A 27727-nucleotide genomic window follows, 5' to 3' on the forward strand; every position below is an offset into this window, starting at 1 on the left:
AGCGGTAGCAGCATCCAGGAGCCGTGCAGATCAGCGCTGGGTCCAGAGAAAGCTGTGCAGAAAGATCCAGAAGCAGTGCTGTACCCAGAGAAAGCAGAGCAGTATCCAGAACCAGAGGCAGAGCAGAGCTGACCCAGACCGCTGTTCGCAGAACCAGAGAGCTGACCCAGACCGCTGTGCGCAGAGACCGTCCGTGGCGAGTGAAGAAAACCTGACCAGATCCGTGGCGAGGCCTATTTCTAAATATATTGCGAGTACCTAGCAGAACTGTGCAGAGCCAATCTCTTAGTTAAAATAATACAATTCAATCTATTTTAATCTAACCAGAACTGCCTCTTAACTGTCACCTGTCATTTGCAAAGCTGTCACCTGTCATTTTCTAGTTGCAAGCTGTAACCTGTCGCTTTGAACTTTAAAATTTCAAATCCAAAAAAACAACCTTCACAAAATCGTTCATAACTCCGTAACCGTTTGGGCTAGGAACTTGGTTTAACTTTCCTCTGAAAGCTTAGAATCTTACCTTTCCAACAAGCCTAGAACTAATCCTTATACTTTCTCCGTAATCACGATTCTCGCACCCGCGAATTTTGCCGCGATTTGGCCCGATCTTTTTACTTGTAAAAAGATAGCTGTTTTGCCTGAACTGCTAAATTCGTTTGCCTCTTAAGAACCATCCCTGAATCATTGCTAGAGTGAGCCTGGACTAATATTAACTAGATACCACTCACCCTGAACCTCTAGAGGGAATTAAAAGCATTTTAGCATATCTTTCCCTTCATTGCCAGCACATATAAAAGCATTTTGGGCCTGTGTTTCAAAATTCTGTAGTCTAAGCTTGCTGGGGTGAACTTAATTACATTTGATTGCATTTCTGAGAACTGTGTGCCTTCCTTCCATTTCCTTGCATTGCATAAAGGGGGGGGGGGGGGAGTGGATTGCCAGAGAAAAGTGATTACATTGTTTTGTTGAAATCATATTGAGTATTTTCGGTATTGCATTTCATTCAACATTGCATCCATCTGAACTTATATAAAGCATTCTCTACCACCTTATTCTTCTGTTCCTATTCACAAGTGTGCTAGTGCCAGACTATCCATTATTGATTACTGCTCAGATTAAGTGTGATATTCAATTATTAATTATTATAAAGTGTGATATATATATCTATTGTTTAAATTATCAAATAAACATTTTAAACTTGCAAAACAGAACTACTTCTTGGCTCAGTGGGGTCAGGGGGATTCCAAGAGAGGGGTTTTATATAGGGGTAGTCATCCAGAACGCATGAACTGGCCATAAAGATATATCAATAAGGGTTTTCATTCAGTATTCTAGACTAGGCGTTGACTTAGCTGTAGTGTTGTATTGAATCCTCTTACAGTACGCTTTTCCACCAACTCCTCATCAGGAAAGTGGTGAACAAGATGAACAGGGAATCGATGACGCTCGTCCTATTTGCTCCCATGTGGGCAAGACAACCGTGGTTCCCACACCTACGCAGGATGGCAGTGTGCGAGCCCATCAAACTTCCAGCCTGGTACAACCTACTGTCCCAGCACCAAGGTCAAACAGTGCACCAGCTACCCAACTCAATGAACCTGGCAGCATGGCTCCTGAGGTCATAGAGTTTGGACATCTCAATTTACCACAGAGGTGTATGGACATCCTAAAGGAATCTAGGAAACCAAACACAAGGCACTGTTACTTTGACAATTGGAAGAGGTTCGTTATCTGGTGCCAGAGTAGACAAATCAACCCGGTTGATTACACTCTTTCCACTATTGTTACATACATGCTCCACCTGCTAGATGCAGGATTGGTTTTTAACTCACTGAAAGTACACCTGGCAGCCCTGTCGGCTTACACCACTTCCCATAGCAAGGTTTTGTGGTTGAAAGTACCAGTAGTTAAAGCCTTCATGGAAGGAGTAAAGAGACTTCACCCTCCTATTTCAAACCCACCACTAGGGTGGGACCTTAATGTGGTGCTAGCCAAGCTCATGGGCGCCCCTTTCGAACCCATGCATAAAAGCAGTCTCAAACACCTGACTTATAAAACGGCCTTCTTAGTAGCTATTACTTCTATAAGAAGGGTCAGTGAAATTCAGGCTCTGTCAGTGCAGGATCCCTTCTTTACTGTCTATAAAGACAAACTGGTTTTACGCACACACCCTAGGTTCTCACCTAAATGTATATCAAAATTCCATGTAAACCAGTCCATCGAGCTTCCGGCTTTCTTCCAGGACCCGCAAAGCTCGGCTGAGGTGAAACTACACACCCTAGATGTGCGTAGGGCGGTCCTCTACTATGTAAATAAAACCAGACCGCTAAGAAAAACAGATCAACTGTTTGTCTCCGTAGCTACAGGCAGAGAGGGGGATCGCGTCTCTAAAGGTGCCATCTCGAAGTGGACTATTAACTGTATCCAGCTGTGTTACTCACTCTCTGAAAAAACTCTGCCTTTCACGCCAAGGGCCCACTCGACTAGAGGCATTGGGGCCACTCTGGCTTTCATTGCAAATGTACCCCTTGACACCATTTGCAAAGCAGCTACATGGAGCTCTATTCACACTTTTACTCAGCATTACTGCTTTGACACCCATTCCAAGGCAGATACACAAGTGGGACAAGCGGTTCTAAGATACTTATTTGCTCATGACCCTTCTCACATCCCACCTCCTTCTTCAGGCCACCTCCTTCTTCAGGTACTGCTCGCTAATCTATGCACAGCATGTGATCTAAGCAGATTCCACAAGCCTCAGAAGGGATACATTACTCACCGTAATCGTATTTCTGATGCTTGTATCTGCTTAGATTCACATGCGACCCACCCTTCCTTCCCTCTGAGAGAAGGCGCATGATTGCTTGTAGTCTTACCTTTCTGTCTATCTGCTTGGATTATCTGTACTCGCGCTACTCCTCATGCTACCTCATGTCAGAAAAAATACAATCTGAGGATCCTAGACGCGTGAGGGATCTTGGGTACAGTGGACAGTATTACTGGCACGCCCTGTGTCGACGCCCATTTTCGAGTTTCGAAAAACAAACTGTAATACTCCGCAGCTTCCACTAGATGTCGGCCTATGCACAGCATGTGATCTAAGCAGATACAAGCATCAGAAATACGATTACGGTGAGTAATGTATCATATATATATGGAAAGAGAGGAGGAGAAGGCGAATCGCACTCCCGCAGGCACAAACATGAATGCCAGGTTCAAAAGGTTCGGAAAAAAACAAACAGACACAGTGTAAGAATTACTGATGTCTTTAATGTTTTCATAAGGTAAAAACAAAACGCATCGTGCAAAAAGCAAGTACACGATACATAGCAGCACATAGAAGACAGGACAACAACAGGACGCCTAGGGGCAGCAGCCTGCAAACAACGCGTTTCGCGCTATACTAAGCGCTTGATCTCAGACACACTACTGCTCCTTTTGTACTGCTTGGTATTCTATTCAAGCATGTGAATCTAGGAAAGAGACAATGCTGGAGATGTCTTAGTTACTTGTAACTGTATGTCTCCAGCATTGGTATCCCTTGGGGAATGGCAGCTCCTTTCTCCAGTCATCAACTGTCAGCCTACATGGTTCAAATTCTGAAGATGGCTGAGTGGGGTGCAGCCTAAGCTCTGCCACCTCATTGGTTAGGGTCTAAAAGGACCAAAGAAGGTGGAGGAACTGCACGAGTGAGAGGCTACACAGGCCCTAAGGGCTGAGTGTACGCATTTCCTTAAGGTAAAGTTCTTTAATATAGTTTACAATTAATACCAAGGATTCCCAGTCTGGCGACAGGGTATATTCTATTCAAGCATGTGAATCTATGAAAGATACCAGTGCTAGAGAAATACAGTTACCGGTAAGGAACTAAGACATCTACCATTTTAAAGACTGAAATACGCAAATCTTACCAGCAGGTGCTTAAATGCAGGGACACAATCCAGTTGGGAAGACCAAGGTGTGGTAAGATAACCACAATCTATGTTAACATTTTTTTCTACAACCCCTCAGACAACTTTGGTTAGGGATACAATGACCCAAGCTTCGATGACCGCTGCCTCCACAACAAAAACAAGCAAAGTGTATGTCCTGAGAAATGACACCAATAGAAATTCTGCTGGAGTTCCTGGAAGGGTGCCTGTCCACACTACACAGTGAGTAGACTTTTGCAGGATCCATTTGGGAAAAATTGAAAAGGGAAATGAGTCTATATGCCCTAGGCAGTTCCTGTTATTAAAGGGGTATAATCGCTGCTCCTCCAAGTGTATGCTAATCAACCACTACTTGGCTCACACTGCTGTCTAACATGCCATGCTTTGGGTTCATAATAGTTTGAAATCCCAAAGCATTCTAGATCGCTTAATTGCCAGAGTGTTGGTGGATCAGATAGTATAACTGACATCTGGGAAGCAAGCAAGCCCCAGAAGCTGTGGGTTTAATTCTCTTCACCAGTGACCTAATATTAAATTAACACCACTTTCCCGAATGATTGCTTTCATTTTTCAGTAGATGGTTGGGAAATATAGTCCAAAACTCATTTAGCATACTTTTGCAACCTCCATAAAGGAAAATGTAAATTGCATGATAGAAATGTCTTCTATGTACTTAAGGCATTTACCTAGATATAAGGAAAGGGCTCCATGCTGTTTAAAGATACAGTAAGTAAGTTTCCCTCAATTCTACCTAAAGCGTATTCACTCTCCCAAAACTCAGCCAAGCTGCTCTCCCTTAGTAGTACTTGTTCTCTCACAAGTCTTCCATTCGGTCTGACTGAAGCATTGTTGAGTATGTGGCAGTGATTCTGGTGTACACATGCACAACAGCAGCTTGGGCTTGCTTTGCATCACCAAATTAATTATGGGACTTATAGTTGTGTGTAAGTTCATTGATTACAGTATGATCAGCCTCAACGATGCTCATATTTGTTTTTACATCAAACTCAACCAATGCTTGCCTTTTTTCCACTCTGACTTTACCAAATGTTGAGTTTGTTAAATACAGTGTAAACATTCCATAAATATATGGGTAGCCATGATTACCTGTCCCTCCCCACATTGTGACATATGAATTTGTATTTTAAGGAGAAACAAGTGTAGAACAGTGACCTTCGGGGGTATGAGCTGAAGGTGTATCTCACCGGCCACGGGGGCCTTTCCTTCACCTCAGAAGCTCATTCCTTAAATAAGATTCAAACTATTTTCTAACACTGCAACATTTTGTTGAAATTGTCAGCGATTTGTAGGCCCTAAAAATTCACAGTAGGAAACGGTGGCTTACAAGACGGTCTGAAAGTTGATTGTGGGTTCCGCCACACTACCAGCACTGTGGCTATGAAGCATGTGCATGAGTATGTGAGGTTTGAGCACAGTGTGGTACAGAATTTTGCTCCTGGAGTCTCTACAGTAACTCTACCAAAGTCTTGATTTGTATCCTGGATGGTTGCTGGGGGAGGGTTAGAAAAGAAGCTTCTGGACATCCGATGCCATGGGCGCTGCAGAGTACTTAAAATCTGGGACCCAAACTTGGCCAGGCATGCTTCGACTACAGTCTGGAGAACGTCTTAGTTTCATTTAAAACCAGTTCTCCTGTTGTTGTCTCCAGTGTTTTTGCCCATTAATCGTGTGGAAGAGATTAGCCTAAAACAGTACTTCAGTGGTAGTGTTTAGGCCATGTACGCAATTTGACCTTTCACACAGACCTCTCCATCAGATGGTGACTTTGACAGGTTTACTGAACTCTGCAGTGTTATTCGGTGTTTAAATGATGTGTAAATGTGTGACTCCTCTGTTTAATTCACCACAATGCCCCCTGCATTTTCATTTCAAATGGTAGCAAGTGTTGTACGGCAATTTCAGTGGTCTCTGTAAAAGTCACTTCTCAATAGCCATAACGGGTTCTTTGCGTTTCAGATCATGATTGGTTTGCTGTGTCTTGTTTTATCTTGGTCTAAGTCATACAAAAATTACACGATGCAAATATTTCTGTACTTTCGGCTTTTAGTGAGCGTTAAGTAGTAAGTGCTCCATTACTGTGAATTATGTTGTTCCAGAGTATAAACACCGAGTATACCCTAAGTATGTGAAACTGACTAGCTCAGTCGAGCAGTGCCTCAGTGGTCTTGGGGTGGGGGGGGGGGGTGGGAGGGAGAGATCTTGCTGAGGATTAACTCAAATATTTTCCCAGTACCCGGTTTCATCCCTCCTAGTGAACCAATGCTCATAGGGGAAACTTTCAAATGCAGGCTCGACAGTTGCACCATCTGTTAAATGTAGCCTTTCAAAGTTGTCACCCCCCCTCCAGACAACCAGTAGTTTTCATTTGTTTTTTGGGAAACTGCCTCCCTGGTCATGATTAATGATTTGTTATTGGCACATGTTAATGGCTCTCACAGACCCTGCTTCTGGGGCTGCATCAATCTGGGTTTCACCCGGGGCATGGCACAAAAACTGCCCTGCTTGATTTAAAAAACCAAATGGATGACGTGCGGGGCTCTTGGAAACCGCCTTACTTCTACTCTTAGACCTATCCGCGGCATTCAATCTTCTGGATCACAACGTCCTCTGACAGCATCTGACATTGATAGCCAACTTCTCTCCCAATGCGACTTCTTGTATCACATCCTTCCTGCAAGGTAGAACCATGCAAGTCTTCTCCGACTTAGTTCTACCTCCCCCACCCTCCTCCTATGCGGATTCCTACAAGGCTCCTGCATCTCGCCCACCCGTTAAAACATTTTCACCAGACCCCTCTTTCACATCCTGGACTCATTAGTTATCTCCTACACCAACTACACGGATGACACTCTAGTCCTTTCCGCTAACGGGTGACTGAGTATCTCAACACCATATACACAACCATCCAAGCTTGGATGGCCATGAACGGGCTGTGCCTCAACAGTGACAAGACTGAGCTTCTCCTGATTGGCTCCACCGAAACGCTAAAAAAAAAAGGTAACCAATTCAGCCATTTTACCATTGATAACCTCAAAATCTCAGTCTCTGATGCACTAAAAATACTTGTACCTAGACTCAAACCGCTCTATGTCTAGGCAAGTTAATGCAATCGCCTATGCCGCAGCTTACCACTCAAAACTGCTAAATGCTGCCTGACCATTCCTATCCAAGGAAAACCGCATCGCAAGAGCCATAACAATGCCTACACTCGACTACTTCAATGCCCTCTTTGCTGGTACGTCAGTGAAAAATATGGAGAAGCTGCAAATAATCCACAACAGCGCCCTCCGTGCAGCCATCAGTATCCCGAGAAGGGAACACATCTCTGCCGCCAGGAAACGGGCACACTAGCTACCCAACAAAGAGTGCGTTCTCTTCAAAACCCTCGCTCTAACACACAAATGTGTCAACCAAATGGCCCCCCTCTATCTGCCTCAAATAATACAGAGCTGCCTCCTCCAGACCAACCAGAGCACCATACTCCAACATACTCACAGTACCCAAAATCAAGCAAGTCGGAGCAGCCGGCGCCAGCTTCCCCTACCTAGCCGCCCTGCAATGGAATGCCCTTCCACCATCCCTAAGAGCGGGAACCTCCCACAAAGCAACCCTTGTTTTATTATTTGTATTTTATTGTCGCATAGCCAGTATTACTTTTGAATGGTGCCATTTATAGCAATAACTATTGTATTGGAGTACAGATAGGAGGGAGCTGAAAAGACGGACAGAGCTTGTCAGGAGAGTTTGGCTTTTTACTCACCCATTGACTGCCCATGGCCATGCGTATCCTTGTAGCCATTCCACGCTACAAACTGCCCCTCCCTGCAAGAAATGCACCATCCTCCGATCTTTTAGAAAGCTTAATCATGAAGGAACATCGGTGTATAGCCTGCCAGTGTTATTTGTAAACCGTTTTCCGAGAGTTAATGGCTTAACATATGCTGTAAGTGAGATCCAGGTTTAATAAAAATGTCTTTACCAAGTGTCTTCACCCTGTTGATTTAAACACAACATGTGTGACCTTGCATCTGTTCCTTTCACTGAAGTCCTTTTGAAAAATATAATTTGCAAAGACAACTGTTTTTTCTTGTGTACAGGAACTGACATGACCTGCTACTTGCACCATTTCAAATCTGTTGCCCTCTTATGGACAGGTATTACATTATAGCAACGCCTGGCAAATACATATGCCATGCTTAAACATAACCCAAAACTGTTGGCTTAACCATGCTTATTAAAACCGAGGCTGGAACACATACTTTGGTTCTGTTGAAGTTCTAGTAGTGCGACTAGAACAGCAATCGGCTGTACAGGCGAGAGTATGACAAAAATTGAGGTTTTCGTTGATATCGCAGAGATCCGTTGGGCATTCTCCTCCCTTTGCACGCAGGGACGCTCGAAATTAACCTTTCATGTGTTTATATTGTTTCATGACTATCTTTCAAATTCAATGGGAGTGGGTAACCCTGTGATAAAGATGCCTGCTATTACATAGTCGCCAAAAAATGCACTTAGAATAAAAAGAATAATCTCGCATTTTATGTAGCGCTTCGTGACGCATTTCACTTTAAATCGCTGTACTAAATTCATTGCGTCCAATTTGTTGTCCTGGAAGGGTGAAGGACTGTTTTAGCATAGCTGGGATTCACACCTGTAAAATTGAGTGCACGTTGAGTGTGGATGTCTGGCACGCGCCTAGTGTTTTCTTCTTTGTCGTTAAAATGGGCGCCACCTCTCCTTTGGTCCACAGAGAACTTCGTTTAGATAAACAACCACTGCTTGCCTAGTTCTATTTATCCTTAAAACCTCAAATCCACGCCCAGCAAGTGTATGGCACTATGCGTCGCAGGTGCTTATTTGCCACCTTTCCCAAAAGCATCCCATGTCAATTTATCACATTATTTTGTGGGGTTTTTTTCCGTGTCGCTTTTTCAATGTGACTGTTACAGGGCTTTCTCTCAAACCACGTTTGCCGCGTGAGACTCAAGTTTTTTTTGTTTTCCTTGGTACCTGCGCTTGAAATCTGCCTCGGGCAGTAGAGCCGTGTTATTAAAAGTAAAGTGAAATGGATGTCCTCGACAGTTGTAAGTTCAGAGTTCAAGCTGCGCGTGGGCGTGCCAGCGGGGAACCGCATTCTTGTGTTAACCTTTTTTGAGGTAGTGAAGCCTTTCCTTGACTAAGGGAAGAGATTCTGCAAAACATGAACCCAAGCAGTGGTTCAATCTCCCACGATCTCTCATTTGTCCAACATTGTTTTAAAAGGATTAGTGTGTAAATATTTGCTCTCATATAGAGCAAGTCAAGATATCCAAATAAAGGCTGGGCAGGCTGCTACGTGGCATGTTACCTCATCTGAAGACACTGATCCCCATTTAGCTGTATGTGGAGTTCACTCATTGCTTTAAGGGTGAGGAAAAAGGGGGTCTCAAGTCTCATGAAAGGGGGTGTGGTATGAACAAGGGTGTGTCGCCAAATTCTAATGATTAATCTCATGAATTGATATGTGACCCAACTGTGCAGCCTGTTCATAGTATTTTAAACCATGCCCTTTCTTGCTCTAAATCCACAAGTTCTTTCTGTGCATAAGTGGATCAGCAGGAAAGTGAGGAGGCCTGTGCATAGCTCAACAAATCAAGCGGAACTGTGTGACCACTTACCGGAAGGACATGTGCCACTGTAGATCACATGGTCCATCAATGATCACAACGTGTTTTGGTGATGCGGGAAAGCCAGGACTGGAAAAGGTTTCTCTTGGCATCCAAATTGCATATCGCCTGAAAGCAGTTAGTCAGGTGATAAACGATTAGAAGGAGAACATGGGATGGAGGGAGGCAGCATTGTGACCCAATTAATCAGTGCATGAGAACTCCCAGTTGAGGCATTTCCCATGAGCAGGGTTTTCTTAATGTACACTGCTCTGATATGGGCCACTCACTGCTAACTAATCGGTGCCATCCTTGAGGGCATGAGACGCCAGGTGGGCAGAGAGCAATAACATTAGCCGAGTGCTGGAGTAATTTGAAAGGGGTGCCTTGGTCTCCTACTGCTATTGTCAATCACTGAAGAAAGTAGCATCCCGGAAGACCCGCTTTGCAGTGACTTGTCATTTAATTGGCTGTCCAACTGTACAGCAAGGATAAGCGTAATAAAATATTTGCTTGCCATTCTGATAGTCCACAGTTCGACCTGCAAATTTGAAGAGAAAATAGGGCTGGTCTATGCATGTCATGCCCTGTGACGAGGTAGATTCTGGCCTACCAAGCTGGCTTAGAGAAACTTAATTTTGAGACTATTTCCAAACCTCCTACAGGCTAATCTTTCGGGGAGAGGTGGGTGGGGGAAGTGGGTTAGAAGAGGGATATTTTTGTAGGAAACATGGCACTGCTCTTAAGGTAAAATTGGGAGGAGGAGGGGATAGATGGAGATGGACTAGTGCATTGGGAAGTGAGATATTGTAACAAGCAGCCACTTCTTATTGGATGATGGTGCTGAGGATGAGTCTGTCGGGCAGAGGGAAATGCAGCTCGCTCTAATCTTTCCTTAATGGGCAATGTCTGCGGGACTGGTCTATGAAGCACTCCACCTGCTGGTGTGGTCTATCTGAAGAGGGTCGAAGAAGAAGAGTCTTAAGACCGTTGAGGTCTGCACCTCCTTTTATGGTGAGGAGAAAAGTTACATGGAGGTAGTCTGGCCTAAGTTACCATATAATGGTTTGCCAACAGGCAGGTATGCTGGCAAAGGCACTAGGATTTAGGAATTGAGTTTGACAGCAAGCTGCAGGACTTCTTGGTACATTTTGTTTTCATTATAAGCGAGCGCGACTCAGTAAGGAGTGTGAGAAATCCTTGCCTGTTCAGCACAGCGTGCAGCTTCTGAGAGTAGATGGACGCACTTACTTTAACTCTGTTGTTAAGTCCCACCTGAACTACTAGGTCCTACCCATTTTGCACAAGACCACAAGCAACCGTAGACCTGTTTCACCCTCATTGGAAATCGTTAGTGAAGTGTAGCTTATAGCTCTGAATATGTGCTTCATGCATAAAGCAACCACTGCAGCCACGGAGTTGAGTTCCTAAACGTCCTTGGCTTTGCCTGCGTACATTGCAACAGCCTGTCCTTTTGTGTCCTAATGTGATGATGGCAAATGTGATACTGGCAGCGGTCTTGGGTGATGCCAAACGCTGCCATGCACGCAATATAAATTGTACTTCATGGATCACCTCCCCTTTAGGAATGGTTACTACTTGCCGATGGCAGACCACAACCATTAAATACTTTGGGACTGCATTAGCAATTGTAAACTATTGATACTTATTGTAAGGCAGAAGAAAGTGTAGTAATGCCCACTTTAATTATCCTCTTTCTTGTGCATGGACGTTACAATTCACAATAGCAAATCAGTGTGGTCTTTCAATGCAGTTTGTCCTGGCGTCGTTGCCACTTTAACTTGCCCTGGTTTTCCATGTGCAAATTTCTGTTACACCTGCCATTTTTTCTATTTAACACATTATGTTACGAATCGGGGGAAATGTGTCTCTACTCCACATCTGTGAGGCTATGGAGGTGAACCCGATCCGCAATACCCTTGCTAGGGGTAGCGTCAAGTGGGACCTCACTTGGAGAGCCGCCTCCTTGGGGGGGACACAGACTCCCGTTCCTGTGAGGAACTCCCTAAAGCTGTACATGCCTTGATGTACATGGGATGTTCTAAAATATCAGACTTTTAACCATCAAGACTGGGATGAAGAAACACTTAAGAGATGTTATCACATAGAACATGTCCCTTTAAATCGAGATATCGAATCCATTGGAACAAGTATATTATATAGCGTGTACCCATTGAGTAACATGGAGAGAAACTCCTATGCAGGCATGGGAAGGCCCTGGGCTGCATAGCAGCTCTGGGGAGAGCATAGGCAGGCATGGGAAGGCTCCGAGCTGCATAACACCTTGAGAGAGCAGGCAGAGTAAGTGTAAGCCAGGAACCCTGCAACTTTGAAACTCGCACAAAAGTGAAGAACGTGATGTCGGAGCCATGGTGAATCCCCAGAGTGAGAAGCCAACAGGGCAGGAGCCCGGAGGAAGGTGGTGGCGAGGCCACGAGGAATCCATGGTGGACAGCTGATCTACCAAACATTGCTGACAACACTGCAAGCATAAAGCAGCAGGTTGTCCGGCCAGGCATTGAGAGACTGAGACACCGCAAGGAGGAAGAAAACGCGGACAAAGAGAAACAGACTGTGGTGGGGGACAAGAAAGGTCGTCTCCAGGCAACAGGGCTCCCGAAGAGGTTCTCCTTCACAGTTGAGGGTAACGGGGAGAACGGAATAACGGGAGGCCCAGAGGCAATCATTATAACGTACAAGCAACTTATCTCAGGAGGCGAAGTTAAACTTGAAATTAATAAACTTAAAACATTGTGACGCAGGAGAAAGAAATGCCAAAAATCTAAATCCTGAGGGGAAAGCCTAGTGTATAACAATACCCTTGGAAAGGGGGGGAGGGACTCCATGTTCTATGCAACAAAAACAGTATATCCGAGAGTAAATATGAGCCAGAGTTCATAAGAAACATTCAATTGAACTATATGTACAAACTCAAGTAGACCAGAGCAAGCAGGACTATAATTGCACAGGAGCGCAAGCCTGTCGAGGGGGTTGGTCGTGGGGGGGAATAATAATTTCTAAGACATAAAGATACAAAACATCTTCGAGAGGGATTCTCAGAGTAGTTTTGGATGGCAGACTTATTTCTTTAGACATTCACGACTGACGAGCACCTTAGTTACATAAGCAGGGACCACCCATAGTGATAGGGAAAGTTAGGCCTCATAGTTTTACTTTAGTAAAATATTGTGATACATGTCACCAGTGTCTGCGTCGTCCTCACTCACAACACAATACATAAAACAAATTGAGATCATCACTACGGAGAATGAAGGTAAGGCAAAATATCACAACACATGTTTGAGTCCTTTAATTGCTTTAAAAGTGTTTAAAGGCTTTTTAACTTGATTTATTAAAATCACTATTAAGCTTCATTTTATTCTTTGGTTGAATAATGAGCAAACTAGTCAGAAAAATACTGAATATGTTCTTCAGTGAATCCCTGCTGCTGCAGATGGGTAGAAAACAAGGTCATTGTTCCGTTTGTTGCTGTTAACACCCATGTGAACGGGTCCATGGTGCCATGGTACTTTGAGTATGCCCCCTGGGCTGGAATTTGGAAAACATTGAACGTGAGGTGAGGAGACCGACGAGACACCAAAGTTGTGCCCTCGGACTGCATTGGATGCAGAGAGCGGGATGTTTCTGCGAAGCATGAATCAGAGTACCAGAACTGGGAGACGCTGGCCAGTTCCACGAGGGAGAGAGAGACTAGTTGGCCAGCTGCTGCCGCAGGATTGGTGAGACATATCCTGCAGCATATCTTAATCATGCCGCCAAGTGCTACTTGTTGTTAATGACCTATGCTTCTTTGAAACTCCCGCACATAGACCGTTTAATTCCAGACTTTGGAATATAAACTTATTCTGCAATCTTGATCTAAAGTGCACCACAGCTGTACATGAACCCAAGCTACCAATAACGTGTCTAGCCTCTGTCTGAATCCTTCTTCTCTTTGTGGCACCTGCAAACTCTTTCCTTCTTCCTATGTCCCTGCTTCTATATCCCTGCTGCTTTCCCTCTGCAGGCCAAGGTCTGGATTTACCTAGCGGGGGCACAAAGCGCCAACGTCCAAACAAGCCCTGGCACTCTGAGACTACGAAGGTGGCGATTTAGCAGAGTTTGAAAGCTTTGTAACATAAGGAGGAAAATATTTTTTCTGACAAAAATCCTGAATGGCAAACCAATGTCCAGGTGGGAGTTGTAAGTGGTGAGAACGGGAAAGGGACGAGATGGGAGAGATAGGAGGCCGGAAGCTAGAGATAAAACTGCCGGAAAAGAGGCACAGATGGGGCGGGAGAGGAAGAATTTTCATGATATAGAAAAATAGGCTGCAAAAGATTTGTGGACATATCAACAGTGCACTAGAAGAATTTATTAGAGGAGAATTCTATTTCCCTTAAAGCGATTCACTGTGTCACTGGGATAAAATCAGTCCAGGTGTAAAGGGCGCAAACACACCACACGAAAAAGATTGACATCTTAAAACTATCGTTGGACGATGACTGGAAATAAATATGCATCACATGATGGTTTTCCGTTGAACCAGAAGTTAAACCCAGTGTTGTATTCACACAGTTAAATTGAACATGTGCCACTATGCATGCCTTATTGGTGATTGCATGAGTGATGTGTTCTCAGACACAATTGTGACACTGTATTGTCACTGCTTGTGGGAGTCTGTACGATATGGATGAGTGGGCCATGTGTTGCACAGAGTGCCCATTCCCTTTTCCCTCTTTCCATGATGTTATTGATTTTGAAGCTTTAATGTAATTGACAACATAGAATGAACCACTGACCTATGCAGAAAGAAAGCTGAAGATGTGCTGGAATGTTGCTGGTTGCAGACAAGCCAACCTGCAGAATCCAATACAGTGGAGTGGGATAACAACGTGAATTCTTTGGCCACAGGAGAATTCTTTTTTTAGGAGTCAGATCGTTGAAAAATGAATTTCGGAACAGGGCAGTGCCCGAACTATGTGCAAATATATAGTAATACAGTTGCTAATTTGGAAGCAATATCTTCTTGAAATTATTTAGGACCATATAGGTAGAGGTCCTTTCCAAATATAAAAGAAGCAGGTCTGCTGGTCTCCCACAGAACCCACTCAAACCAGAATGATTTGCTGCCATATGAGTCCTATTGTTTTGCAAGGACATTAATTGCTTGTAGTTCCCAGACACTTAAGGTCGCTGTTGTCACCCCTATATTTGTGCAAAGCCTCTTTGGGTGAAAGCCAGTCTTGAACTTTCCAAGTTGTTTCAAGTGTGCCTTTTTGAAGCAAAAATTATGAAAAGTAAGGTGACAAAACAACTTAAGAACTTTTCAAGGCAATATATGTCCTAGTTGTCCGTATGTGGTTGCGCCATGTGATGGACAGCTATTGTTGGCATTGGAAACATGGTATCATTTGAGTGCAACAGGGGCCTTGTTTGGACTTTACCATGGACATTGATACTGTCTTCTGCAAAGATCTTGATTAATCTGGTGTACACTGGATTTGATCTCATGCCGGTAGCGCAGGCTGACTATATTCATTTATCATGGCATGCCATCAGCGGATACAAATGTGAAATGATCAATCTTCCCATAATACCTTGTCCTATGTGGCTGACCTCCTATTCAGAGGTGAATAGGCATAGGCTGCCCGATCTGAAATTAATTTATACAGTGGCACAAAGTTAATTATGCTGTCTATGATGGATGCATGACTACTAGTCTAGTTCATAAAAACTGGTGCAGAAAACATTTGGATCTGTGTGGGAGGGAGAAAACCAGATCTGCACCTTCTGCCAGATTAACATACATGCCCGGATTCATGAAAGCTGGTTGGCAATGCTTGGTGGTAAAACCGGATGTCTCCGATTTAGGATTGGGATCCCAGATTGCAATTCCGTTCCTATGTCCTTGTATATCATACCCGGATCAAAATCTGATAACCTCTGTATGAGCCTTAATGACCACTTTTAACAGGTTTCCACTCAAGACCAGATAATCTTCTACACTGTACAATGTCCTGTGTGCAGAGCCAAACACGTATCCGATTTGCCACCCCACCTTCCACCAATATATCAGAGACTGAAAATGCTCAGATTTTAACTGCTGCAGGGTTAACGGTTTTGGGTGCTGAAATGAAAATATTGAGGGAATCGTCGTATTCAATTTCTGATTTAGCAATATTGCCTATATCTGGCCCCTCCATGCCTCGTCAAAGTCTTGATTCAAATCGAGGCTGGTACTCGATCTCAGACGAAGAGATTACCTTCAACCAGCACTAAAATATCTGAAACATTACCGTTGGGGCAACCGTCCATTTTAAAGCCATCTTATCCATCATGCAGACTGCGAATGCAGAGCCATGCAACTAATAAAAGGGCCTTCCTCACTTACAACCACTCAAGATCACAAAGGACTCAAACACTTTGGACTTCTCTGTTTTAATAGCACATTCACTATGTTAGCATAGTTGACTATACACTAGGATAACGTTCATACAGAATTGATTGATGTGACTCAAATCATAATTTGTTACTCGCCCTTTGAACGTACTTTCATGCATCAAAAGGAAACCTGCTTATAGACACAGTCTGCGAAAGATGCAATTCTATCCCAATTGACACTGATGACAATTGCTATATATCGAGAACAGAACAAATTAAAACATAAGTCCATGGTAATTGCAATGAGATGAATGAAGATTTCACTACTGGGTGCATTTGCTCGAAATAGATAGAAATTTAGAGATCAAGAAGATATGATTAGGTGACCTACCCTTACCTTGACCAACAAACAGTTCTATTCAGCAAGCAGGGTAGTTAGTAGCAGGAGAACAGGTAGCGCAATCACAAGTTGACTTCCAGTGCTCAGAGATGTTCACAGGTAGCACGAAGATCAGATGATCAGATGATCAGTGGCCACAGATGTTCAGGTAGCACGAGTTGACTTGCAGTGCTCACAGATGTTGTCATGCTAAATATCAAGGGATTCATACAGAATTAGAAAAGTGTGTGTATTTGAATGAGTGACATGTTTATGGCGTGGTCTTATGTGGATAGCTGGGGCGCGGCCTGCTTCAGGGGACCCTGCTTGGAGACACTGGGTCTGGGGAGGCCATGTGAACAATGGCACCTGCGCTTAAGATACCTTGATTCACTGAAAAATTGAAACAACCATTCATAAACGTTCTGTTGTATTTTATTCTGTTGATGGCACAAATGTACTACACATTATATACTTCGGGTTGCAGCACAGTGTGGGAAAATCCCATGTACTGACTGCTGTCACTGGGGAATGTGGCTATAATGGCACCAATGACACAGGCGGGTATTACTCGTCGAACGCAGTATCCAAGCCTCCCATGAAGCCACCATGTAAACGCACACTATGCCACCAGCCTGTAACACCTGTGGAAGAGAGCGATACAAACTGTATTTAAATGAACATAAGTGTATCAAACTTTAGTTGAAAATGCGATCTTGTACCCTATGGCATCGTTGCCAGTGCAAATGTTACTTCATGGATCAATCAACTTGGGCTTTAAAGTGTCGACACATTACAAAGTGAATAGCTATGCATTCCATAATGTTTGGGGCACAGAGAAATATTGTTTATTGGTTGTACGTGAAAGAGACATAAGATGACCAGTATGATTGCCCCAAATCGCGAGTGATGTATAGAATTTCTAGACTACATTAATTTGGCGGTGATAGATCAAAGTTATGACAGTATAAGAGACAAACAAGAAATGTAAGTGGCCTCAGTGGTCAAAGTGACATCAAATCTAGAGTACACTTACTTGTTACTTGGATTGCGAGGGCGAAGTGTTGCGCGCAGTTCGTGCATAAGCACCATCATAATCCTCAACATGGACCTTGTGAGGCAGGCTACCTTGAAGTCATACAGCTCGGTAACGCATAGCGGTGGTGTGCCTTCTTCCAATATGTAGGCCGAGCATCCCGAGTTTTCTCTGCAGCAGCTCTCCTCCTCGGTTGGCATGACCTTGCACTGATTGCTAGTACACCAGGTGGAAACGTCTTCCATGCGACTAGGCTCAGTTCTTGATCAGTGATTCGCCCTACCAACTGTCATCCGAAGCCCCATCGCTTCTGCATCTTTCTCCTTTGACTAATTCCGCCTCGGAATACTCCGGCTCGTACTGTTAGGGCTGTATTGTTGCCATTATGCGACAACATTTAAAATAGATAGTAATGATAGTACTAGTATCTTTTTGCACGGGCTACGAGCAATGAAGACAGCCTAACAGAGCAGTAACGAGCCACAGGATACCCAAAAAAAGACAGCGAAACGATTGAAAAAGCAACTCTGATGTCTGAGAAGTGGTCTGTTTATACTTATTGAGGAAAGAGGCGTCCTGCCATTTCCATGGAGACACGTCATTCGCTGGAGCGCAGAGAACATTGACGTGAGACGTGCATTGGCATTGTGAAATGGGGCATACGTGTCTAGTGATGTCAGCTTCAGGGGCGGGGGATATGATTTGGTGCCGCCAGGGCAGTTCACCTTAGGGCGATGCGACAATGGATAAGATTAGCACAAAATGGGCGCGCCCTGCGTCTGATTTTGCATGTGTAAAAGTAAGGAAAACTACAATAAGGTGCATAGGAAATGTTTGTACGATCGACCAACGTATGCTTAAAAACACATGCCCGAACACTCGGGACAATAATATTTTTGAGCGCATTATTCCTTTAAACTCCCAGAAGGATGTATAGAAATTCTAAGGGATGCTAGAAAACCCAACATAAGGCACTGCTACTACAACAAGTGGAAACATTTTGTAATTCTGGTGTAAGGGAAAAGGAATTGACCCCATTGACTGCACATCCACCCACAGGTATGTAATATACCTACATTTGTTGGACTCCGGGTTGTTTTGAACTCTATTGAATTACATCTAGCGGCGCTAGCAGCCTATAATACATCCCCTGTAGATTCTCTGTTGTGGAGTTTAACACCTTTAATGAATGCCTCGATCAGTAGTAAATTCCCCTCCAAAGGTGGAATCTTAATACAGTTCTACAAAGGCTCACAGGAACGCTTTTCATGCCCATGCATAAAGTTTCTTTAAAATAACTTGTAAGGTAGCTTTTCTAATGGCTGTAACATCTATTAGAAGAGTACATGAATTACAGGCACTCTGTTGTAGAACCTTTTGTATTCATTCATGAACACAGTGATCTTATGAACACATCCACGATCTCACCAAAATATATCTCAAAATGTCATGTCAACCAATCCATCGAACTAGCTTGCTTTTTCACCAAGCCACAAAGTAGTGGGTAATACGCCTTTTACAGACTTGATATATGCAGAGCAGAAATGTTCTACCTTTATAAGACAAAGCAAATAAGAGAAACAAGCCAATTCTTTGTTTTATTTGCAGCAGGCCGAGAGGGCGACCCTTTAGTTAAGGCCACTGTCTCGAGATGGATTGTCAAATGTATACAATTGTGTAATTTGTTGGCAAATAAGACATTACCATTTACGAGCTCACTCCACACAAAGCAACTTTATTTTTTTATTGGTAATGTCCCTCTAGGAGATATGCAAGACTGCAACCTGGAGTTCAGTATATTTACATAGCATTATTGTGCAGATACACAGACCAGACCAGATTTACAAGTGGGTTAAACAATTCTTAAACATCTAATCTCATCTATTGCTACTTCTCACCCCTACCTGCTTCAGGTACTGCTTGCTGATCTATGCATAGAATGTCAATCTAACCGGATTCACAAGCCCTAGAAGACTAACATTACTTACCCAATAACCATCTTTATATGGCTTGTACCTGCTTAGAATCACAAGTGCCCGCTGTGGAGGATTAGGAGGAGGACATGGACGCTGTGATACATTTTTACCATATAGTTTATTTAAAGTAAAATAAGGCCTACCTTTCCCTATGTCGCTGGGGTGTTCCCTAGCTATTATACTAACTAAGGGGTCAGTCCCTCAGAGTGAATGTCCAAAGTAAGCCCATCCACTGTAAAAAAATAACCATCTGGCCCTACCGCTAGTATGACTAACTAAGGCCAGGAGATTGACTCCCTTCTCCTTGGTGCTGTGTTGTATCACAGGGGTTTTCATGGTTATATTCTACTCAGCAGGCCATCTGTAAATAGTGTCTGCTTATTTCTTATACTAAGTCCTGCAATTCATTTAGCGGACTGGTAGCTTTCTTGTCCTCTTTCTTCGAGATTATATACTTGTTCTGCTCAAGTTCCTTCTTGCTCGTGTAGGATTCCAGACTCCCTTGTATATGGTTTTCCTCTCAGGAATTTTGGTTGTTTAACTCCCAATTATATTTCACCTCTTCCTGGAGTGCTCTTTCATGTATTATATTTATCTTTCTTATCTTTGGGATATGAGTTGACCCCTCTTCCTTTTCCCAAGGCAATAAGATCCAAAGTCTATTTCTCTCTAACTCTGTTTGGGTGTTTCTCTTGTTCTCATCGATATACTTGTCACGTATCTGCTTATTTCCAATATTTTTCCATTAGTACTAATGGGTTTCGTGTAAGTTCTACTGAGTCCCTTTGAATTTTCTGGAAATTCCCGTGCCCCGTATTACCTTCTGTCTTCAGGGGTAACATTGCCAGTACCTGTTGGACTTTGGACTCTCTCTCTCTGCTTCTTGGTAGCTCCGCGGCTCACTTTCCACAGTGTATGTTTCATATGCTTCGCGCTATCTCCTTGTGGATTGAACTGTTGCCGAGGCTCTCTTTGGGAGTTGCTTCCTCCCACTGATGGCTTCAGCATCGTTGTGCGGGCCGGCTTCCCATCACGATTGTGGCGTGGTCACGAAACCTCCAAACTCTGTTACAACTTTTTTGGATTTTCTCCATTTGCACATGCCAGTCTCCCCGTCGTTCTCATTCTGTTGTAGTGCTGCTCTGGCTTATGTGGGCTTTGCATTCTGCGACCGGTCTGCGGCCTTCTGCTAAGTTACATACAGGAGGCGTCCCCTGGTAGTCTCGGCTTTCCGTCCTTGTTCGGCTTTCCGCCTGCTTGTTAGTTTTTTGTCTTGTCATTCCTTTTCAGCAGCCTCAGCACAGTCTATTGAAGACTCTGATTTAAAGGCATATCCCCAGTTTCTTGTTGATAATATAGATTCACTTTATGGAACTGATGTTCTGGTGTATTGCGTAACTCAATATGTCATCACTTGGAGGGAACAGGGGAGTTCCTCACGGGAAAAGCGGGGGTTGGGGGGGTGTCTCTCCTGATGACGTCCCACTTGCCTTGACCCCTATGGAAGGTGTTGCTGAGCAGGCTCACCTCCCTAGCCTCACGGGGGGGGGGGGGGGTTGGGGGCTTGCCCAGGGAGAAGGGATGAATTCCCTCAATTCATCACACCGCCGATCTTCCCCCACAAGGGGCAAAGCAGAATAGTAAGTAGAAAAAACATCACTGTTACAGACACAATATGTTCAGGACTGGAAAAAAATCTGAGGCTTTTGACACGTGAAGGATTGTGGATCCCTCTAAAATAGGGATAGTGTGACAGGAATGCCCCCTGTCGATGCCTAGTTTTTCGAAGTTGAAAACATCAGTAAGACTCTGAGGCAAACACTATACGGCAGACTAGGCATAACGTGATTCTAAGCAGATACAAGCCACAGAAAGAGGATTACTAGGTAAGTGATGTCATATATATTACATACATTTTTCTGAATAGCATTGTTAAATATTAGAGGGTAAGAACCTATGAATTGTGAGTAATGTGTTTGATTATCTTTGCTTGTGCACTATTACGGTGTGAGGGGGGCTTTTGGAACCATCCCAAAGTAGGCACATACACCCCACTACTGTCAGGGAACGGCAATTAACTCACACTGGAGAGATAATAATTCACTTATTTTTATTTTAGACAGTGCCTTTTCTCTGCCTATGTTTTTGTGCGTCAATGCGCACTGCCAATGGATCTATTTTCCATGAAGTTGGCTCGTTTCATCACAGCTTTGAGAGTTTCATTCTAATTAATTGCTGTTCTTTTAGAACGGAAATATCATTTAATTTTCGAATCTGCATCCCCATCATGCATCTTGTGGAGTGCTTGCAAGAAGAGCCATGCAGCTCTGTGCTCCCATGTCATATTCCCCAACGGTAAATCGGGCAAACATTCGCTAATGACTTCAGGGGTAACCTCATTTTCCAAAGAATCCAATGCCCTTGACATGGCGTGCCTAGACATGTATTCTGCACGGATGACCAAGAGCTGCAGGCAGGCCATTCAGGGATTTGTCGGAGCGTTCCTTCCTCATCTGCAGTGTGCTCTCCTTTACCCATATTTCTCCAGAATGGCATGGCTTAGCACAAATCTCCAACGACTAAGAGGGTGGGGAGGCCAGTCCTTCAGCTGAACGGGTCCTTGGCGTTTGGCAGTGTATGTGTGCATCCAAGGAAAGCAAGACTGTTCGCTTATGTATCTGTAACCAACAACTTTTCCCATTTATGCCAAATTGCTTTATCAACATATTGTTAAATGCCAAGTTAAGACATAAATTATCTCTCCAATGTGAGTTCACAGCTGTTCCACGAGAAGTGAACTTATAGCGGTCTGTCTGTGCATGTTTTGGGCTGGTTTAAAAATAAAAAACGCGCATAGTGTTCTATTACTTCTTCTGATGGGGGTTTTTAAGATTCTATGGATTGTTATCTATAGTGTACTGTATGAAATGATTGCTTAATTGTCGCATTTACAATGGGGTTTTTTGTTGGCTTTTTTCTTTTTATTAATGTGTTTTGAACTGTTGCCGTACTATGTGAAAGGTTAATTTATGATATTAATGCCCACAAACTAATAAAATTGTGTACGAGCATACTTTGAGTTGTAAAATGTCATTGACTATGTATTCTATCTTTCAGACATCATATTTACCTCCGTCTTGGAAAGAGATTTAGGTTTATGTGACTTTCGATTTGTCGGGTGTTATACCAACCCTATGATGTAAAAGAATAGGCATGTGGCATAATTGCAAATGTGCATTGATTTACAATGATCTATTCAACATGTGACCACGTTGGTTGCAGTGCTCACTTTCCAGAATAAGATGAGGAAATAACTAGACGGGGGAATGGAATAAAACACTATGAATACATACCAGTTTTTCTTTTCTTTTTTGCTATGATGAGGGTAGCCTAGCGTTATATGCACCAGTAGTGTGCACGTGTCATACTTCACAGGCACTTTTCATTATCACAGTGATGGATCAAGCTTAAAGCGCTTTGTTTTACTCACAAAGCAATACATGATGAAGATTCAAGATATACATGAAACTGCATCCAAACCAACGATCCTACGAGATTCCTTGGGATCGTTTAATTCAGTCAGAAAATCTGCCTAAAACATTTGGATGGTTAAAGATTTGAAGTTCAAATGAAATGCCCACCCCATGGATTGCAGTGCCTCTACAATTACACATTGAAAATTGTCGCTAGAGCCCTTATTCACTCATTTTGTTTGACGCTTTACCTAACAATGTACCTTTTGACTTTCCCCTCTCTAATGCATGTCACTGTTCTCTTACTTACCTCGATTTGCTTATCTGCAGCTGGTTTGTCTGACCAAGTTTTGGGGTGGTTCTCTGTGTTCCCGGCCGATGGCTCCCAGTCTTTTTCTCTTCCTCCTTTTCATTCTAAATCAGTGCTGTTGTCGTGTGGAGTCCCACAGGGCTCTGCACTGTCACCAATTCTGTTTATTATTTATATTAGACCACATCTCCGCCTCATTCTATCCCATGGGTTCAGGTACTACTCATATGCTGATGGCACGCAGAGCTTGGTCCGGTTGGATCTTAATCGATCAGACACTGCGGCACGGCTGAGGAGCTGCCTTGATGACCTGTGCTCCTGGATGGCAGCAAATTGGCTAAAATTGAACAGTAATAAAACTGAGGTTCTGGTTGTTGGAACTTCCAGTCCTCTTTCTTTTTGGATGGCTGATTTCTGGCCTATGTCTCTGGGTCCGTTTCCATTGCCGTCGTCTACAGTAAAAAATCTGGGGGTAAAACTGAGCTTCTCTCTATTGATGAGCAGGTAGCGGTGGTTTGTAAGGCTGGGCATTTTAAATTGAAAATCTTGTAAAAAGTCCTCCCTTTCATCCCGACTAAATTTCAAGCACCAGTGATTGCAGCTCTTGTCCTCAGCGCAGTTGACTACTGTAACTCACTTTACCGTGGTCAGCCACGCTCTTTTCTAAATCGTCTTCAGATGCTTCTAAATTCTGCGGCCATGTCTAGTCTCCATCCCCCGTTTGGAGCCCATACGTCTCCTTTGCTTATACAGCTTCACTGACCGCTTCACTGGCTGCCTATTAAGAAGCAGATTCTTTTCAAATCTGTGTGCATTGTCCATCGTGCCTTCTACGAATCTGGGGTGGAATATCTTCAAGCCAAGTTTCCTCAGTATTTGTCCCCTCTCGTCCCCTCCACTCTGTCGGCCTTACTGGTTCCAGTGCTGCGGGTCAGACTATCCCATATGGGTGGTCGAGCCTTTTCAGTGGTGGCTGCTAAGGCCTGGAATACTCTGCCGCATTGTTTGTGAGCTATCTCCAATTACCTTATCTTTAGACCGTTCTCTTAAAAATTTATTCTAGGCTGTGAATAAAATTGCGGGTCTTTGTTTGCTAGTGTAGCGCCAAGATGCCTTTGGGCAAACGGGCCCTCTATACATTTAAATAACATAACATAACCCTCTCTCGTGCTCTGTAGAGACAAGTTGGATTCAAATGTATGCTTCAAGCAGCCACAACAATCGTGTCCGAGGCTGTCAAATGTGGGATTGAGTACAGTAAGGGCACTGTTTTGTTCCAGTCGGGAGAATACTTATTCAACAGCATCTCAAGTTTTACCTTGAGCCATGAAGCCTTCATTGAGGAAGGAGATATTTGGTCATATGCCTTAATGCTAGCCATGATGACCACAACCAGTGCTTCAGATCCCGAAAATCCAATGTGTTTTTTTTAATTTAAACAAAAAGATCAGAAGAACCTGAGCAGTGGCTATATTGCTGTTGGACAAAAAAAGCACATTTTCTTCTCGTCATACTAACTAAAACTTTTTCACTATGAATATAAAATGAGGATGATGGATAGTTAATTGAGTGGAGGATGGACACACTAAAGTCTATTACGAGTCCCAAGCCAGAGGAATTTGGTTTGTGAGATTCTCTGCTCAGCCTGCTTTCATTCTGTTGTTGGTGTTCTCAAGGCAATCCACATCATTCATTAGGCAAACTTGCACATGGCATCTGTAACTTCCCTGTTTTTTTTTTTTCAACTAAGTTTTTGAGATTTTCTTAAACAAGAAACGGAAGAACAAAACCCACCCCCCAAAAAGCCCACCCTCCCTCCCCCCTCTCCCATGATCCAAGAGCACAACAGTTAGGCCCCCTGCGTAGTGGACCCGGGAAGGCATCTGTATGGAATCATTGAGTGCTTGCACTGGGACTATCGGACCGTAGGTCCCACTAAGTCATTCTTCACAGATCAGACTCGTCCTGTGGTCTAATACCAAGAAGTTCCATGGCCTTGGGGCACCAAGCTCTGCGGGAGCCTGCTTTCAAGTAAGCCAGTAGGTTGGACCAGTCGGATACAAAGCGCATGTGATCCCCCTGAATATTGGAGGTGAGCCAGTCCAGGGCGACATACGACAAGATTTTTGCAAGCTATTCATGCTCACATGGAGGATCTTTCGATTTCCATTTACGGGCCAAAACTGATGCCACCGACATCGTCATCATCACATACAGTTTCTGGTCGGCCTGCGTTGTAAGGGTTGCTAGGGCCCCATTTAAACCCAACAAGTCCAGACCTCTGTTCTGACTCAGCCTGATACCCAATACCTGGGAAACTGCCTGCTGAACCTGTAACCAGAACTGGTCTATTTTTGGACACTCCCACCAAATGTGAGCCCTCCACCCCGCACCCCCTCCAACACCAACACCTACACCTGTACCTCTGTTCCGACAAGCTCTGCAAGACATTCACTGTACCGGTTTAATGAAAAGGCTTTGAAAGCTACATTATCTGTCAGATAACTTCTCTAATAAAGGGCGGCCTCCTTCTACGGAGAAGGACATTACATGTGCCCCTTCCTTGTTGTGACCGTTTCCACCCTGCTAATGCCCCGCTTCCTTCTGTGCTCATTCTCTTCTTCCCCATGTGTTCCCAAGCCCCTGTGCACCAAACTCGGTACCTTTCCTTCAGTATTGTCCTCTGTGGCCCTCTTCCTGGGATGCTTCCTATGTTCGACTTTTTGGATTCACCTCCTGTACCTTCTCTACCCCATTGCTCTTTTCCCACCTGTGCTCTTTATCTCGAGTACCCCAGTGATCTGCTTAGAATTAATTGGCAGGGGAAGCACCCTGCTCTTCTTGGGAGAAGGTTGCCATTTTCGAAAATCGGTGCATTTTCCTTTCATAAGTAAATGTAAAATCACTGTGCTCCTTTCTTTTGGCCCTCTCCCCCTGTAATCACCATACTCCCCACCCTGTAACCGTCCCATTACCCTCCTGTACTATGCAATCCTCTGTACTCCTGCCCTCTGCTTGTCTGTTTGTTGCCTCTAACACACACAACCTTTTCTCTGTGCAAAAGCCCAAACTCAAGCTACCGGTCCTTGTTTTAAGGTATCTTAGAAAAATCATAGGTTTTCATGAAGCGTTCTGATGGGGGAGGGAGAGCACCTGAAAGTATTTTTAAAAGGGTTCTAGTCCCTTTACGTTTACTCTATATTGGGATTGGGGGATAATATAAAATGTCGAAGTTGTTTTGATTGTGCTTTAAATTTTATTGGTAATTGTTTCATCTAGATGAGTAGATTGTTAAAAGAAGACATTTTATATTAATATCGGATTTTTGAAAATCTGTGTTCATTGTTGCCAGTTTCAGATCAATGTTTAATTTTAAAAAGCCCACTTTCTTTAATCTGTATCCTTCCAATTTGCTCTAATTTCTTATGGCTTTTATTTAAATGTTTCCCTATCGTTTCTACTTTCAGAAAAGGCGACGGCGGATTGACCGAAGCATGATTGGCGAGCCAACAAATTTTGTTCACACTGCTCATGTAGGATCGGGGGACCTGTTCAGCGGGATGAATTCAGTAAGTGCTTCAAAATAGTTTGATGTTGTCGTCTTCACCTTAAATGGGATGAAATTACTGTTTTGGAATTTTGAATTTGAGAGGTTTCTACTGATGATATAAACATTCTCTGGTAGACCGGCTGGGTTACTTGTGTCTCAGCAGGTATCCCCTCCTGCCACTCATTTTCCTAAATGTTGGAGCAGATTGGAGTTGAGACACATTATATGGAGTTTTTGCATAACGTTCTATTAACTCACAGTATTTCTTTGACTAAGCTGACTCCAGCACCCTTTTCCCTGAGGAACTCTTTCACATTTGAATCCTAAATTTGACAGTTTTAAGGTTAAAGTGGATGTTCACTCAAATATTTTATTGTCTCAAAAGATGGGCCATAATCAAAAATGTATATAAAAAAATATATTTAACGAAAGTTCCTATGTAAAGTTTTGAGGAAATGAGGCTCAAAGTTTTGACCTAGGGCATCCATTTTGTGAAATCAAGCCAATGTCTGTTTATGTTAAGCTCTGCTCTGGTGGCAATAATCAAGCAAAAGCCCCCTACTGTGAGCTTTTGCTTACTGCTGCCAGAAAGCAGCTCTTAATATGAAGAGATGAGGCCGCCACAGTAATTGCCTTGACTTTCATTTTATGTTTTCTGTGCTCCCCAAGCACAGAGAAACACAGAAAACGTAAAATGAAAGGCACATCAATTATAAATACTTCCCCGGCCGCAAAGCACAGGAAACTAAGAACTAAAGTCGCAGCAATTATGATTACTCTGCCGGCAGCCAGCAAAGTATTCATATTATTGTTTGCTTGTTAGGCGCTTATACATTAAGACAATACTGTTTCAAAGCGCCCACAGGGCAAGGAAGGGAGCAGGGGTGGGGATGTACATTGCAATACATAAAAACACAATATTTAAGGACAGGGGGGAGAGGATGAACCTGCTATGCCTTGTGAGTATTTAGAATATGCAAGTGCAGTAAGGAAGAGGGCA

At 43.6% G+C, this 27727-nt stretch overlaps 1 protein-coding gene across 4 annotated transcripts in view; it reads left to right on the forward strand.

The window, feature by feature from the left end:
* Positions 1 to 27727, forward strand: part of CDC42SE2 (CDC42 small effector 2) — a 559740-nt gene that overhangs the window by 449838 nt on the left and 82175 nt on the right. For all 4 annotated transcript variants that reach the window (XM_069625631.1, XM_069625633.1, XM_069625634.1 and 1 more), the window contains one exon: positions 26645 to 26746. In XM_069625631.1, the coding sequence (XP_069481732.1) occupies positions 26645 to 26746 (102 nt within the window). The remainder of the gene's footprint in view (positions 1 to 26644; positions 26747 to 27727) is intronic.

The sequence above is a fragment of the Ambystoma mexicanum genome, chromosome 6p (assembly GCF_040938575.1).
Source record: "Ambystoma mexicanum isolate Mex_15411 chromosome 6p, UKY_AmexF1_1, whole genome shotgun sequence".
NCBI lineage: Eukaryota > Metazoa > Chordata > Amphibia > Caudata > Ambystomatidae > Ambystoma > Ambystoma mexicanum.